The following is a 17,024-nucleotide window of genomic DNA, read 5'->3' as shown; positions in this document are numbered from 1 at the left end:
AAGCAACTTCACCTGCAGCCAGTGAACTCCGGGATTTTAGATGTGCTGGAAGAAGTTCTCACATCTTTACTTTAGCAAAATGTAAAAAAAAGAAGCATTTGCATCAAAATGTACAAACACTATCAAAAGTAAAATGACTTGTTTTGCAGAATTACCTGTTTTAGAATAATATATGTGATGTCAGTGGATTAAAGCATCAAAGCCTGTGTGAAGGTGGGATGATTTTAACAAGCTTGGTTGATGATATTATATCTGTGTGAATCACAGTGGAATAAAAACTTCAATATTTCTCTCTGAACTGTTGTTGAATAAAGTATAAAGTAGCAGAAAAAGTTAAAAAGTGCAAATACTTTAAAGCTGTACATACTGTATGTACAGTACTGAGTAAATTTAATTTAACAAGTTTAATTGTTAATTGAAAATGAACCGTCTCCATCATGGATGTAATATTAAGACCTTAATAATAATATTAAGGTCTTAATATTACATCCTTGACTGTCTCTCTTCTCCAATGTCTCTGATGCAGTCAGGTGACAGGAAGTAAATGTAAATATTTCAAAATAAAAGCCAACTCATATGGCTATTTTACGCTCAATAATTAAATAAATAGCCTAAAAGCTCCCTACTGCAAATATGACAGTGATCAATACAATATCAATATCAGTTTGGCAAATTGATTTGTCCACTGTAGGACTACTGTACAGCTGAGGACTGATGATTTTCTGGATTGAAGTTGTAGTGTCTGCTACAACCAACAACAACCAACAGCTAAAAGTGAAGATGAGTTTGATCATAGGAGAATATGAACTTATTTGTGAAAGGGTGAAGAATCATTCGGTAACAGGTGGAGAGCTCTGCAGACAACACGATCTGGGAAGATCCCACTGTGCATTTCCATTTCCACCCTTATTAATTAGGTCATTAATTAACGCTGCCTGTCGATCTCCTCCAGTCTGTTTAATCACAGTGCAGCAGAAACGCACAGGTGTAGCCGTACATGTGTCAGGAACACCGTCAGCAGCTGCAGTCAGACAGGGTGGAGGTGCAGGGCGCCCGCGGGACCAGAGGGCTGCAAGAGGAGGAGGAGGAGGAGGAGGAGGAGGAGGAGGACTTTCAGAATAAAACCAAAACGGAACTAGGATGTTGATCGTGATTCCGATCTTGATGCGTTTTTACCCCAAAATATTCTTATATGATCTTATATTATCTATATGACCCTAAATACACTTTTGATAAGATACTTTTCATGTCTTAATGCAAAGACCTGAGCAAAACTAGACCTTTATCTATCTGCTCTTGTATAATTTTACACCACTGAATGGCGCTCTATCCTCTTGGCTTTTATTTTGAAATATCTACCTTTACTTCCGTGTCACCTGATTACTTTTCTTTTTTCCTCAATTTAACAAAGAAAAATGAAAAAAAGGAATTTGAAAACACGAAAATTGGGCCGTTTTCTTCAAATTTGATGTTCTAGTTTTCTGTTTTTTAATTGTGATAATAAAGACGGTTAAACGGCTGTTTTTCTGTTTTTGGTTTAAAAAAAACGAAAATAAAATTAAAAAAAACAAAAAAAACAAAACGGAAGTACCATTTTTTTTTGTTTTTTTACGTCTGATTTAAAAGGAGAAAGGAACTGCCTGAACGTACATGGACCCTCGACAGATGCTCTCATGGTTGGAATAAAGCAGCAGAGCAGCGAGGACCCAGCAGTGGAGACGGACACGAACACAGAGGAAGAGGAAACATTTTACTGTTGTGCTGTTGGGACCAAAGTCCCTGCATCAGAACCACAATCTTAATGTCACATATATGTGAAGGCAGGAATTCAAGCATTTGTAAGAAGGCAGAACAGAACTCGTTACAGGTCTGCAGGGCGGCAGCATCAATATATACACCCACTGAAACATACATTCATGTTGTGGAATAAAATCCCATTTCGTCATGAAACTAGTGATAAATATTTACTGTGTACATTTGACAGACGCAGTAACAGACAGGATGTCCACACCTTCAGTCATCTACACCTCAGCTCTGTGGGAGCAGGTACTGAAGCTGGTGAATGATTGAATACAGCTTTTCATTCATACGTCGTCTCAGCTTCAACTTCATGCAAACTGCACTTTTATACTGAAAAGTACTTACAATGTGATTTAAAGGCAAAGTGAGGAGTTAAATTCTCTGGTAACAAGTGAATTCTTGTTCAAATCCCCCCTCCCCCCCGCTGACATCAGCTGACTGATACTCTACACTACATGTGTCAGGTGTCCTGGTGAGCTGTTCGGTCTCGTCTCGTCCTCAGGCATCTCCGTGATCCCCGGGGGCAGATGTTGTAGCGTTGCTGCTGGTGAGCAGCCGTAGTCGTTCTCTCTCTCTCTTTCTTCCAAGTCCTTTTTTATTCTGTCTTCTTTCTGACAGACAACAAGACAAAAAGCAAAGAGAAAACATGAAACAGTAAAATGTCTCAGTTCCGCTCAGCTGGTTGTTCTGTCAGGTTTGTGCTCGTCGATTTGGTCACAGTTGCATCACTACTCTGCATTATCACCTAAAACAACCTGACCACTACCTTTTTTTTTTTTTTTTTTTTTTTTGGTCCTATCCCAGCAGCATGAGTGGTCTGGATGCCTTGTGTTGTTGGGGTAGATTTACTCTGCGAAGGAGGAGTGTGGGATACTCCTCCTATCGCATATTTTAACTTTATTAAGACAACCGGACCGCATCAGGAATGAGAGTGGACAGGAAGAGGAAAACAGAGGGAATATGGGGAAAAGGAAAATGGGAGTGGGGAGACGGGGAAAACAACAACAACAACAACAACAACAACAGCACAACAACAGAAAAACAACCACAGTAACAATAACAATAGCTAATAATATCCACATTTATGGTCACTCTATAGTTCTTAACCATTAGATGCTCCGTATGTGTATTTGTGTATATGTGTGTGTGTGTGTGTGTGTGTGTGTGTGTGTATGAGGGAAGGGGTAGGTAGGTGTGAGTGTATGTATGTGTGTATGCAAGTGTGTAGCGATTTGTCATTGGATGTGGTGGGTAATTGATGTGGGGGCTGCAGTAACACCGCCCCCCCAGACCAAAGGCACAGGTGGCCAGAAACCAGGCCACTGAGACTCCCAGCCACCCCCAGAGCCCAAGGACCGGCGGCAGCATGCCCCCCCGGCAGCCACGTGCCCGACCCAAGGGGGAGCCCGCAAGGGAGTACAGAGGCAACAGCCCCCAGCGCAAGGAGGCCCGCAGAGGGACAGCGGGCAGGAAGCCCCAGAGCCAGCCCGCGACCACCAACCCCAGCGTGAGCCGGACCCAGAACCTGACCTCTACCTGACCTCGGGCTCACCTGTACACGAGCACAGAAATGCTGCTGTCGCCGTCTTTTAGTGTCATTGAAGAGTGAGCTGAAGGACACTGCGACCCAGCATCAGTGAATTCTTCTGTTTCCTGTTCCATTAACACTGGTGAGAAACTGCAGACACATTAAATACACTGGACACTCAGCAGCACAGGAAGCAGCGAGCTGCTTTCTTTGAAATGTCTACATCACTGATCAACAGCTTCTCAGTGACTCAGTAAATTTACTGTAAAATACTGTGATTGAAAAGCTGTTGTTTAGAATATAGAATCATATTATTGCATTTTATGTTTCAGGTGTTTTTTTACAATATATAATTATATTGTATTTTATTTTTGTTCTCTATAATATATAATTATATTATTGTATTTAATATTTCAGATGTTTTCTATAATATATAATTATACTTTTGTGTTTTATATTTCAGGTATAAGTGATGCAGTTCAAATGCCAAGTTACAAAGTTCAAAATAAAATATATACAAAAAAGTTTTTTTTCCTATATTATGAAAAATATCATATATGGTGGTAAAAATATAAATGTATAATTCAATATTATTGAATATCAGCTCACATCTACTGTAAGAGCAAAAAAACATACATAGATGTTAGCTGGCAAAAATGAACAAATAAATAAACTTAATGAACTTACATTTCCTTTTTAAAAAAAAATATTTTTATCAATGTGTCGCCGCTGCAGAGACATAAAAGTGAAATTATCCCTCAACATTAGATGGTTAAAGTGCATCTTCCTCCACGTGGAGCTCTGGAGGGAAAACAAGTGTTTCTGTAGTGATATCCCTCAAACTCAGAATGAAGAGGCATCATTTCAGTGACCGGGGGACTCACACTGCTGCATCAGAGCACAGTTCACCTTACGCCATAAAATCCCGTTAAACTGTCTTGAATCGGTTTAAAACACACGAACATGCGTGTTTCATGCAGCAGAGGTTTACAGACTTCCACTGTGCAGCAGGAGGTCCGAGTCACATTCACACAGCCGCTCTGCACCTGACTTCCTCTCCATTACATGTTTGTCTATACTGCACATCAGAAAAAGAAAAAACTGGTTCACATGAAAAATGTGCAAAACCAGGGGAAAGTTGGTGGTGGCTGAGCAGCTCTTCACGCTCTGTAAATGCTGCTCAGGTGTTCGGGACCCGGGGTAATTACTGTGAAGTATTATGTGAGCTGATGTGTTGGATTCTGCTGGTTTATGGCCTGCACAGAGTCCAGATCTTACAAGTGTCAGTAAAATATTTTCCCTGATGTATTGCTGCTTTGAGAGGGGAATTTTGGCCACAAATATACAGAGACATGAAAAGCTTTTAAAGTCTCCTCCACACAGATCTGATGTGATGTGACGGATCTGACACACAGATACATCTGAGTTTATGTCCACTGAAAAGCCAGAGGACGTCAGATCCAGACTTTACTGGGTCTCAACTCAATGAATAAATGTTTTGATATTTCACAATACATCATGACATATCAGGCTGAACGTATCCATATATCTCATATAACTGTCTCTTGCTATTAAAGCAGGTTTTAGCCTGGATGGAAAATGTGGTTTTGATGTTCAGTGATGGAGAAGAGAGCTCCAGGATTTTTGGCTGTGGTTAGAAAAGTGGAATCATTTTCTGTAAAATGTGGCACTGAGGCTGATTTAGAGGTTGGTTGGACATCAGAGAGTAAAAAAGCAAAGGCAGGACAGAAAGAAGAAAACCAAAAACTTGGTAACTTGTCTAATTACAGTCCCAAAATGATCTTTCTGCTTCACCTGCCAAGGATAAGTACACACAGTTCACAACAACGTGAGTTCACCCCTGGTCAAAAATCACAAAAATGCTACGCTATTACACATTTTGTCCCTTTCATACAGTTATACTTAATTTTTTATTTTTTAGCCAAAAGCAAATAAGAAGGAAGCCAAACAAGGACACGTCAAATTGTAAGAGAGCATTTTAAAATGTACACACTCACTTTTTCCCACTCTTGATATCTTCATTATCAATTATCATCAAACAGCACAGAACTTCACAGCAGCCAGTTGGGTACCGATACACATCTCCTCCACAGTAAACAACAAAATAGGTTGTAATTTGCTCCCAGATGTTTGGGATGTGGAGCCAGCACTGGCAGAACAACATCGTTAGTCAAAGCCAGGTTATAAAAAAAGGAAATATTACTAATGTTGATTGTTTTCTGATCTGCCACCACTGAGGGTAAAGTTAGGAAAGTTCAGGTAGAAGATACTCGGCTGAAGTTGGGGAAAGGTTGTAGTTAAGGGTAAAAAACACTAACTGGGGACAGTTCATCCAATCAGAAACATTCTCGATTGACAAAACTCATACTGCACATGCTCAGTTAGACCCCCCCCAAGCAGGAAGACAGAAGATTTATTCAACATCTGCTGCTGCATTTATGGAAACAGCTTGTTTGGAGGGAGGATGAGCTGTTTCTGTCGCTGTCTGAACTTCTGTTTGAATTCATCAAAACTAATTCAACTGTTGGGTAATTATCAGACAGGTGAAAGTTTACTTTAGAGCGTTTGGTCGGTCTAGTGCAAACAGTCTCTGAGTAACTGAGAGAAATGTGAAAAGTGGTGGAGTCTCCCCGACTTGGTTCGGTTTAGGAAAAGATGGTAGTCGTGTTAAAAGACGTGGACTGTTGAGAGAAAGTGGGAAACAAGCGTCTTTCGACCATCAACCCAGCACCTCTCTACGAAGATGAACTGCACTGCTGTCACAGTGGTTCCTCTGACAGACATGTCCTGGTGGAGGGGGTCACAGTGGACTGTGTTCTGGGTTAAACGGCTAAAGTTTGAAGTGGGCAAAGATGAGAAATCTGATGGGAGCTGCCAGCACTCTGCAGCTTCTCTTCTTGTGACTTCATTCTCTCCATTTTCCTACACTTACTCCATCATGAGAAATTCCCCACCAGGCTGAAAAAAACCAAGACCAAATGCAACTCTAAAAGTAACGCTGGAAAAACACAAATGACTCTGAAAGAATTATGGTTTCTTTCCCTCTTTGGTTTCCTCTCCACCTCCTTCCATTCAAAACACGTGGAGAGACGCTGTGTGCACATTATTACAGAGATAAAGAAAATACAGATGATGCATTTAATATGTCATGAACATTAGCTCTCATCCATCAACTACTGGTTGCACTTGGGCAGCTCCACAGCCCTGCTCAAGGGCACATCACTTGCATTTTGGGGGGCAACACTGGAGTTCCCGCTTTCCACCCGCAAACCCAGGCAGAAGTCTCAAAGCGACAGGCTGATTTTGAGCCAGATGCTTGCATGACATCTCTGCTGCTGGAGCAGTGAAAACTTAATTCCGCGCTGGAGGTCGGCTGCAGATCGTTTCTCACAAGTTGCTTTGAATGATATTCTGTTGTTTATCCCTCGTGTCAGAGGCCACAGTGATGAAGAGGAGGCTCAGCTCTCTGTTTACATCAGACCTTCTCTTTTCTCCCCCTCAGTTACAGCAAGGCTGCAGTGCCACACCATAATGCCCCCGCTGTCATCTGCCCTTCATTAGCAATAAGAGCCTGACCTCAGAAAGAGGGTTTTTAAATCCCCTCTTGTCTCCTCTCATCCTCTTTCTTAAATCAATCCATTCTTCCTCTCCTTCTCCACCTCCATCTCTCCTCTCTTGCCATCTCTTCATTATTGGAATCTGTCCCTCATTAGTAATGCTGTCACAACGACTTTCATTTTGGATGCCGTGCTGATGATTGGGAATTAAGACAGTCTGTCCTGAAATGTCTCTGCACATTCTCTTAGTGTATATTTGTGTTTGCAGATATGAACTGTAGCAGTGAGCAAACGTGTAATCATGAGCCTGTATGTTCTTCTTCACACATGCACAGATGTACAGTTGCTTCCAGCCTCTGGAGTTTAGGATTTATTTTAGGTTTTTATGACTCTTGTTAAGAGAATTACATTTTTGCATCAGTGATTAAAAATTTTATTTTTTTTTATATCAGTTGTTCCTTCTTCATAAACTCTTAAAATATGTTACTGAGCTGAAACAAGGCTGCTTTTTGTTTCTGATCCTCTCAAAAGAGAGGATCTGAGCCTCTCTTCTGATTGGCTGACTGTTTTCTGAGTGATCCAATAAAAATATAGCAGATTTCAGGTGAACACTCAGAGAAACCACTTCCTGCAAGGTTGGATGGCAGGTCCAGGTGGGCGGGGCTTGGGGCGTGGCTGAGGGTGGTGACTGTTTTGTTGTGACATCACAAAGTTCCAGAAGTCCTGACGGCTGGCTTTAAGGCTCAGTTTCTGAATACAGGCTGTGTGCATTTCTCTGTGGACTGAGGCTTTGATACTTTCACAGTATTACTATAGAACCTAGACCTGCTTTATAATCACACACACATGGACATCTGCCTTTAGACTGGGTGGAGCTTTAAATAAAGCACCAGTTTGCTTGAAATCATACAGACAAGCAGCACCATGGGTTAAAGTGGACCTTTGATTAATAAGTGAATAAATCTGATTGGCCATCAGCCCGCTCTGAGTGCCCGTCATTCAGAGTGTGCATGTCCGAAGACTGCGCTCACTGACAAATGTAATGAACCCTCACTGACCGATCAACCCCCCCACGACCGATCCCAGCGGATACTTCCACGGTTGAATCTCTTTCCCAGTGCACCATCTGTCAAATCTCACTTTAACGCCTGTACAGCACAAATACACTGTGTCAGTCTGCACCTCTGCTGAGTGCATCGTAAATACCTGAGTCATGGACGACACTGACCACACCAGTCCTAACAAAGCTGCTGCCAACCACAAGTATGCCAACAGAAACCTCTCACCTCTTAGCTCCTCTGTCTGCTGGTGTTTTTGTCTCACACACACTCACACACACAAACACACACACTCACACACACACTCACACACACACAAAAACACACACACATACACACACACACACAAACTGGAGACAGTGAACCACATGGGTAGTAGCTGGTATGTCATGAGAGCGAACCACCCCTCAGCCATCTTAACTGAATCAAGCACTGTGTTGGAAAACTGCCCTGCTCATCACATAACAACCTAACCACAAGCAGACTACACACACACACACACACAAAGAAAAATGCATCCTCACTCATCATGCATGTACACACACACAAAAATACAAATATTGTGCTTGTGGTTATTCTATTGAATTCCATTGATGTTCTGAGACCATAGCACTAGATGTATGACCACATCACAGACGGATACACTCAGTGTCTGGAGCACTGTCCTGATGGTCAGCCTGACGCTCAACATCCAAAACAGACACTAAGCTCCCACATGTGCTGCCAGTGCCAGTGTCCCAGTTGTGCAGATCTGAGGACACCGTGACAAAACGTTAGCATGTTTCCAACACTTCCACTCAGCGTCTCACAGCCTTCGCACAGAGCAGGAAGCTGCAGTTTGTGGGGGTGAATGGAATTTCCTAATGAGAAACTATGTGTGATATAATGAGAACACAACGACTGCACAGGAAGTTGTGAGTCGCTGCTACAGCACTGAGTATATGTTCAGTCCAACCCTAAATACCCACCTGTCCTCAATCAACACTATACAATCATAATAATAAATTATTATTATTATTGATTGAGCATTTTTCAAGGTACTCAAAAAAGCTTTACACAGAAAAAGAAAAAAAACAGAGAACACTGCTGACTAAACTAAATTTAATTACTAATTACTTTGTTTCTATGTCATACAGATGCTCTAGTTTTATCGTATAATTTATACAAACTATTGCAATAAAGTGGTGATTTGAACTCACAACATACTGAAGTTGTCATCTGGTTTGACCCTGCTCCCAAAATCAGCACAAAACAGAACAACAACAGATGAGTGAGCGAAGACTGAACCCACATCCAGTGACCTGCCACTGTCACACACACACTAACTGACCTAACTGACACTTATACTGTCACAAAACCTCCACAGGAGAACGTTGGAGAATATGGTTCTCTGAGGTTCTCTGAGGTTCCTAACCGGGCCAGCAGCGTTCCCACAGCTCAGGAGGTCGAGCGGCTTCGGCTCCAGTGCTCATGTTGAGCCCTGAGTTGTTCCTGATGTGTCGCTGGTGTGTGTGACAGAAAAGCAGACTGCACACACTGCACTGTGTGAATGAGTGAATGTGTGAGTGAATGGGTGAGTGTGGCTTGTACTGTAAAGCTCTGTACATGTGCAGTTAATTTACCCTCTGATCAGGTAGTTTTAGATTTCCAAACTTTACACAATCTGAACCACCAGGTAGATTGGAAAAAGTCACCAGTTTAGTCTTGGAAGACCGTGACTCACAACCTGTTTTGTCTTTTACTGCAGGTGAAGACCTGACTTGTCATTTTTCTTTCTCACTTCCACTATACTCTGCATGGATTGATATCATCAGGAGGGAGGTGAGAGAATATGTTTTTTTTCAACTGACCCTTTAAATGAAAATAATATTTGTTGTCTCAGAAGTTGGACCCTAACCCTAAATCTGACCCTGGACAAAGAAGAAAAGCCAGAGTATTTTTCTAAAAAATGCTGGTCTTATCCTCCTGAGCCTGCACTGACTCCTTGCACAACACAGTTGCTCTCAGAACCACATGTTGCGGTGGAAAGAAAGAGCTCGGTACATCAGCGTAACGGATGATAAATCTTATAAGTTAGAAGTGGCATGGTGCCATATGGCCCAACACACGACCCCAGAAACAGTGAAAACAACTGTGAGGTCACACACAAACAGACAGACCCTCACATGAACCCAGCAGGGCTCCAGTAGCTCCACCGGGGCCCAGCGTCCAGCAGTGCTGGTCTGACTGGGCAGCTTCCAGCAGCCAACAGTAGCAGACTGGTTTTACTGGGTGACTTCGTATGAATGAGACGCTGGGTGGTGTTGAAAAGGAGCATCATCATTAAATCAACCACCAGGAATAAAAGGTCAGATTGGCTCCTGGTCTAAAGTAAAGGGGCATCAGTCCCACGTCAACATGCTGACATGCTCACAATGACAGTGCTAACATGCTAATGTTTAGCAGGTATAATGATTACCATGTTCACCATTTAGGTTTAGCATGTTAGCATGCTAATAATTGCTAACTAGCACCGAACACAAAGTGGAGCTGCTGTGACTGTCATCAGTTTCGATCCGATACGTATCGAGATACACGGGGAACGATACGATTCAGGGACGGTACATCTTAACATGGAACGGGTCGGTTCGCTGCTGCCACTGGGCTTGCCTTGTCGTCTGGACGAGCAAAAACCATGATGTGTTACTGACCTTGTTGTCTTTGCAGCAGCTGTTGTTCAGTTAAATCCTGCGTGTTAATGCTAAACTGTCTCTACTTTCCTCTCTTGTAGTATTTTCTGCAACTAATCAGCTGAGCACACCTGAGAGTAGACAATCTGCTTCCTGTTTACACCGGCTCGCACATGCCCAGTGTCAGTGAATGGTCACGTGTGTGTGTGTTCAGGCGTGTTAGATTAGATTAGATAGATAGATAGATGACTTTATTCATCCCCGAAGGGAAATTAGTTTGTTACAGCTGTCCGGTGTATTATAATACAAAATATACAATAGAATAAAATACAGAGGTAGACAGAAAGAAATAAAAATACAGAATGGCAGATATAAATAATAGTATACTATGTATATGCATATGTAAATGGAAAGTGCAAAAAGATGGATACAAATATTGTATGAATATGATATATAATATCAATACGGTTAGTATTTGGAGTGGAGTGTTGTGATGAAAATTCAGAGTGCAAAGTGTGACAAGTCATCTTGTGTCATCTGTGGATGGTGTGGATGCTGATCGTTTCTGATACAGAGCTGAACGGAGATCCCTTTAGTTTGAAAATGAAAGCGTAGCAGTGTGGACGTAGCCTTAGTGCTAGCTGCACCACTGGCCTCGTCTCAGTGCTGAGCTGAGTGGGTCTGTGTGTCGATGCACTCGCATCTTTTCATTTAAAACCAGTCTCTGATTCATATCAGTTCGTTGTTACAGCCCTGGTGTTTGGTCATAAACCAAACTATTGGTTAACCTGAAAGAAATGTGACACTAGAGGAGAAGTCAGGGAATCACCAAGGTTTTTACAGTTTATCCTGAGGGGGGCACAAATGGCTGCATCACATTTCATGGCAATCTCTCTAAGCTGTTGAGGCAGTTAACTCAAGGCCACAAATGTGAACCTCATGGTGGTGCTAGAGGAAAAGCAGAGCTTCACCAAGGCCATTGTTCTGCTTGTGGGAACCATTAGTGTCTGTACAAGGGTTTGTGCCAGTCCATATATTTCCCAGTATGAGTGCAAACTGGCGAGATCCAGATTTATCCATCTCAGATCGATGGAATTCATGGCCCATAAACACCAGAAACACAGAGTAGAAACCTAAGAAACAATAGATTTGATACAGTCAGACGTCAATAAATATCCAAACAAACTGAACTTGTGAGCACATTTTGTTTTAACCTGTTTTTGAGAATGTTTCCGTATGGAAACTCGCTCCATCTTCAATTAGACATTAATTTAAACTGATTCCACCTACAGAATGTTTACAATATGATGTCATATTTTTATAATATATAATTATATTATTGTTATTTATATTTCAGGTATAAGCAATGCTGCCACTAAACTGCAGTTCAAAGTTTTTTGGCACATGCCACAGAACAATGGACAGTACAAAAAAATGTCAATATTATGAAGAATATTGCATGTGGCAGGAACTATTGCGATATTCATTAATATTGAATAGGAAAGGTGAGGTCAGCGCAAGTCTTCTCTGTCATTCCAACAACAGCAGTGGACCTGTCCTCATTTAATATGCAGGGAAAATACATGTGAATGAGATCTGAGATGAGTGTGCAGCTCCGGCTCTCAGGCACAGGCAGAGCAGCTGAGGAGGTGTCGTGCAGATTAAGTCTCCAAGGACGAGAGACACCTGCTAGTGGTAAGATGAGTATAGAAGCAGAACGACGGGGCATCTTTGATACATTCAGTACTTCGAAACAGAGTACACCAGGACCACCTGTGGAGGATACTGACGCTCCAAGTTCTTGATGGTCTGATAAAAAACTTCATAAAAGTACATTGAAATAGACTGAATCCAGCCAAATTGAATCAGTCACACTAACACAAAACCTCATGAAAATACCTACAAACATACTTTTCTCATCTCTGCCCGCAACTTCACATTAAAAAAAATCACATTACCAGCTTTCACTCTGGCCTCTTAAACACATCAGGGATGTTCAAGTGAGAAAAAAGAGAAGGACTGACTGCAGAGATCTCCTTGTTCTCTAATGAGTACCTGTTGTCCAGGGTTTAGTTCCCCCCGAGGCTACGTCTGCACCGGCATCGCTATGCGATAACTTAATGCATATAATACTTGGGAAAATGTACTTTAGCTCTGGCTGTCTGTGTTGTTTTACTCTGTAAGATCTACCCAGATCCATGTGTTGCCGGATGAGAAGGCCACTGAGTTCGGCACATTAAAGCAGAATCTGTGATCTGAAATAAGCGCCTCTCTGTCAGGCAGGATTTGTCTGACTGGTCGGTGAAGTTCAGGTTGGTCTTTGCAGTGTAATCCACTCCCACATATTAAAGCTGCAAGTTTTCTTCTGCCCTCAGTGAATGACAGAAATATTGAGTTATAAAATTGAATAATTGCTCCCAAAGTCTACAAACTGTGTTTACCAGTGTATTTGGATAACGAGGATAAAAGCATGAATTCCTCTAACACGCTCATATGAAGTGGGATTACAAACATTTCTGTTTCTAATGTACAAAAAACAGACTCACAACATTTGTTTTAAATGTGCACTGATGTCTGGACAGAACCAGCAAAGTCATGGGAAAAGAGTTCATCACCATGATTTGATCTGAAAAAGGTGACAAAAACCCTTAAATATACAAATTAAACTGTTACCAAAGATAAAACATATTTAGGAAATGACCCAAACAATCGAGACATCTGTCCATCACTCTGTCACTGTCATGTTATCCTGAACACAAAGCTTTTGTCTTGTCTTTTGTTCCTGAGATTTTGTGAAGATGGACTCAAGTTCGTTGAAAGTGCTTTGTACAACCACTCCTCCAACCTGAACAGCTGCGAAGTCTCAGTGTGTAAAGTCGCCTTTTCAAAGGACGGACAGCCACGTACTGGATATGTGTTAGATGAAGGGGGTTTGGGACATCAGCACGATACTTTAAAGTAGCTCAGCTCTGTCTTGAGAAAACCCTGAAGCCTGAACTAACTCACCTCAGAAGCGTGGTCGACCGACGTGAATATTTAGCTCCATAGGTTGAGGAATAATAATACCAATATAATAGTACACGCTCCACCTGAGAAATCAGCACCGACCCGCAGACTCCTCTTACATCACAGACACATGATGCAAAGTACGACTGAACATTTGAAACTGTGACTCCACCACACACACTGACTGAGGTTCGCTCGTCAGACTAAAGCAGCTCGAGTGGAAAATTTCATGTTGATGCTCGTTTGCTTCCAGGAGCATAATTCAGCTCCTCAGAGGACACAAATCTACGACTGCCCATATGTTATGATCTTATTACTGATTTCAATAATGACTGATCAAGGCGCTACATATAAAAGTCTCTTCACTCGTCATGGAGCCGACTCAACAACTCTTTTTGTTGATTGAATTCTGAACTGAAAGTGCAGCTGCGTCTGAGGACAGTGACGCTGTGACTGGTTGGAGTGGGTGGGGACTGAACAGGTGCCTCAGCAGTATTTCCACTCATTTCAGGATGAGAGAGCAGAAAAAAAGTCTCTTAAATCACTAATGTAACGTCGAAAATCTGCAGCTCAGACCCAATAATACAGGCTCAGTGAGAGCCACGAGCCTGCTGGATGATTACAGATGTAGCTGGACTCATCAGTGGCAGTGAATAAGTTACCAATCCTCCATTCATTCTACAATTCACTGCACAGTCAGTTTTGAACTCAACATCACGTTTGCAGTAGTTCAGGACAGACCACAGAGGGCCTCCGGCCCCGGGCCCTGCTGTGTCTTTATATTTAAATTAGCTGAATTCAGCTGTTTTGCTAACACAGCCAGACCAGAAAATGAGCTCACATCCCCACAGAAAATGAATGATCCCCCCCCCGTCCCCAAACACCCCATCAAAGAAAACAGCTGATAAAGTGACATGTGGTCTCTGTTCTTCAGCCGTGGAGCTGCTCCACAAAGAGTCACTTGTTAACATCACACTGTGAAAATGGTTGACTGTTTCTCTTTTAGCTGTGGGAGACATTGTTGTAAACAAGTTCTACACGAGCACAGCGACACGCTGGAGGACACGCTGGAGGACATGCTGGAGGACACGCTGGAGGACACGCTGGAGACAGCCTCCTCTCATAGAGAAACTCATGTGATGTCATTATCATGCCAGCGTCCTGCAGTGAACACAAATCCCTGGAGAGGAGATTTGTTCTGTGGTACTTGAGGACTGGTTTTGTGGTGTTGTCTCAGTGTCCAACAGGACATAAACCAAAGATGCTGCTAATGCTAAGCTCACACTGCACGATCTGAGCCGCAGCTCACAGACAGCTCCAGACCAGAGGCTGATCAGTGTTTGACCTCTACTGTCAACACTTTAAAGACACAATCTGAGGCTCACAGACCAGAGACAGCAGGTTAAATCTGGGCCTGGACCTGGACCTGGACCTGTCAGGGAGTCTAAATCCAGTAGTGTGGCACAGGAGAGCGGTGTTCGATTCCCATGTGACAGTAGCAGTTAATGTTGTTTCTATTATCCATGACTGTTCGTTGCTGTTATTGTAACCATGACAACAAAGATCGTCTGATGTTGAGGAAGAACTTATTTTAACCCAAATCACCATCTTTTCCTAACCAAACCAAGTCATGACCATTATTATAGTAACCATGGTGATGAGGGTAGGTACATCGCTCTCAGTACAGTCTATGTGTTTATTATTGTAACCATGACAACCAAGGGCGTTATTTCAGGAGACACTGCTACAGGTGGTATCAGAGGGTTGATGGTCCAGGTTTGAGGTGTTGTCAGATATTCACTTTTCTTTTTCAGTGCAGATCGTGGGTCATTTCCTGTAGGTATTATGGGATACTAGTTACTATGGATGCACTTAGTGATCCCAGTAGATGTTCTGTGTTATTTTCAGATGAGCTTGTTTTTGACTGGCTGGCTATAGCGTGCAGAACCATGAGGGGGCTGTGGGTCTGTGCTTGATTTTTATGATTTAATACATTAAAACACTGGAGAGCAGCTGCGGCAGCAGAGGAATCACTTGTATGAACTAAGTTCTGCTTCTTTTTCAGCTACAGGGGGCTTCACTTTCATATTATGACTTCTAGCCATTAATTTTAACTTCACACAATAAAAAATTGCAGCTCTAATGAAGGGTGTTCGTTTGACAGGGGAGTTCAGCCACACCTGTTTTAGCCTCTCACACGGAGCCCAGACCGACGCACGCTGCTGCACTGACCAGAGACACCAGTGTTTTCCTCCAGTTTACGTTGGTGTTGCGCTGCATCATAAAACACTTGGTATGCAGCCTCTTTCAATTTTACAGCCAGGGAAATGCATTAAGTCCTAAATAAGAGCTCCACTGACTGTACGCCTTCAAAAGGGAGCCGAGTAAATCAGTTCGACCATGGGAGATTATCACCACCATAAATACAACTTAATAAGCTTTCACACTAACAATAAACATGTGTCTGCAACCACAGAAGTATTTTACAAATATATATGCAGACCAAGCATAAGAGGAAGCTGTCTGTTATCAACATGTGGACAGAATATATATATAATTACACAGCTTGTTATTTTTTTCCAGTGATGTTGGCTGAAGTTGCAGCCAGTGATTCTGGCTGCACTAAACCCTGAAACCCTGGAGGATAAGATGATGTCGGGCTCTTATCATGTTTCGGTTGCTTCGTTTATGAGCTGGATACTAAACTTAAGACACTGAGGCATAAAAAATAACTTCACTAGTTTTACTCATCAAATCTTAGCAGTTGTGGTTGAATCCTGGTGAAGTGAAACCAGCACCGTGCAACAGGGTTAACGTGCCTCCATTAATGACCCCCCCCCCCGGACTCCTGACTCTGATCCATCAGTGATCCTCTGGTGAAATGAACTGAACTGTCGTCCTGGCCGACTTCAGTGGCAGTAAAAACAACGCCTGGCTGACGCCTGGTCTCTGTGATTTAAAATGCTCTAAAATCTTTTTCTTTTTTTGTGCATTGTTTTGTGTGTTTGTTTAAACAGTAGGACTGTAACAAATCACAGAAAACATCTCTGACAGGACGTGTGAAACATCAAAGATGTGGATTTACTCCATTTAACACTTTACACTTAAATTTAAGAAGCGTCTCCCGGTCACAGACGTGTCTCATTCCTGCTGGTCTGGATTTCTGTCGGTTTTACTGTCAAAATGAATCATTATTCAAATTAACTCACATGTTGATTGAGAGAAACATTTAGATCCTGCAGTTAATTCCTGATATTTGGTGATAACTGCAAGTGACGTGAGATGAACGTTTTCAGTGCTGGATGCTCATGTTTGACCTTTAGCACAAAAACATCCATGTATCAAAATTCAGAGCTTTCAACTGCGTCTCACAGTCTCCATCTCA

At 42.2% G+C, this 17,024-nt stretch overlaps 1 protein-coding gene across 1 annotated transcript in view; it reads right to left on the bottom strand.

Annotated features, from left to right (window-relative positions):
- Nucleotides 1-1,566: 1,566 nt before the first annotated feature.
- Nucleotides 1,567-17,024, bottom strand: part of rspo4 (R-spondin 4) — a 33,128-nt gene continuing 17,670 nt past the window's right edge. The window contains exon 5 of the mRNA XM_071495156.1: nucleotides 1,567-2,411. Within this exon, the coding sequence (XP_071351257.1) occupies nucleotides 2,299-2,411 (113 nt within the window). The 3' untranslated portion in view covers nucleotides 1,567-2,298. The remainder of the gene's footprint in view (nucleotides 2,412-17,024) is intronic.

The sequence above is a fragment of the Trachinotus anak genome, unplaced genomic scaffold (genome assembly GCF_046630095.1).
Source record: "Trachinotus anak isolate AG129_WGS33_773 ecotype Australia unplaced genomic scaffold, CSIRO_AGI_Tana_v1 ptg000013l, whole genome shotgun sequence".
In the NCBI taxonomy this organism is placed as follows: Eukaryota; Metazoa; Chordata; class Actinopteri; order Carangiformes; family Carangidae; genus Trachinotus; species Trachinotus anak.
The sequence above is the reverse complement of the archived record's forward strand: the minus strand, read 5'-3'. Positions and strand labels throughout refer to the sequence as shown.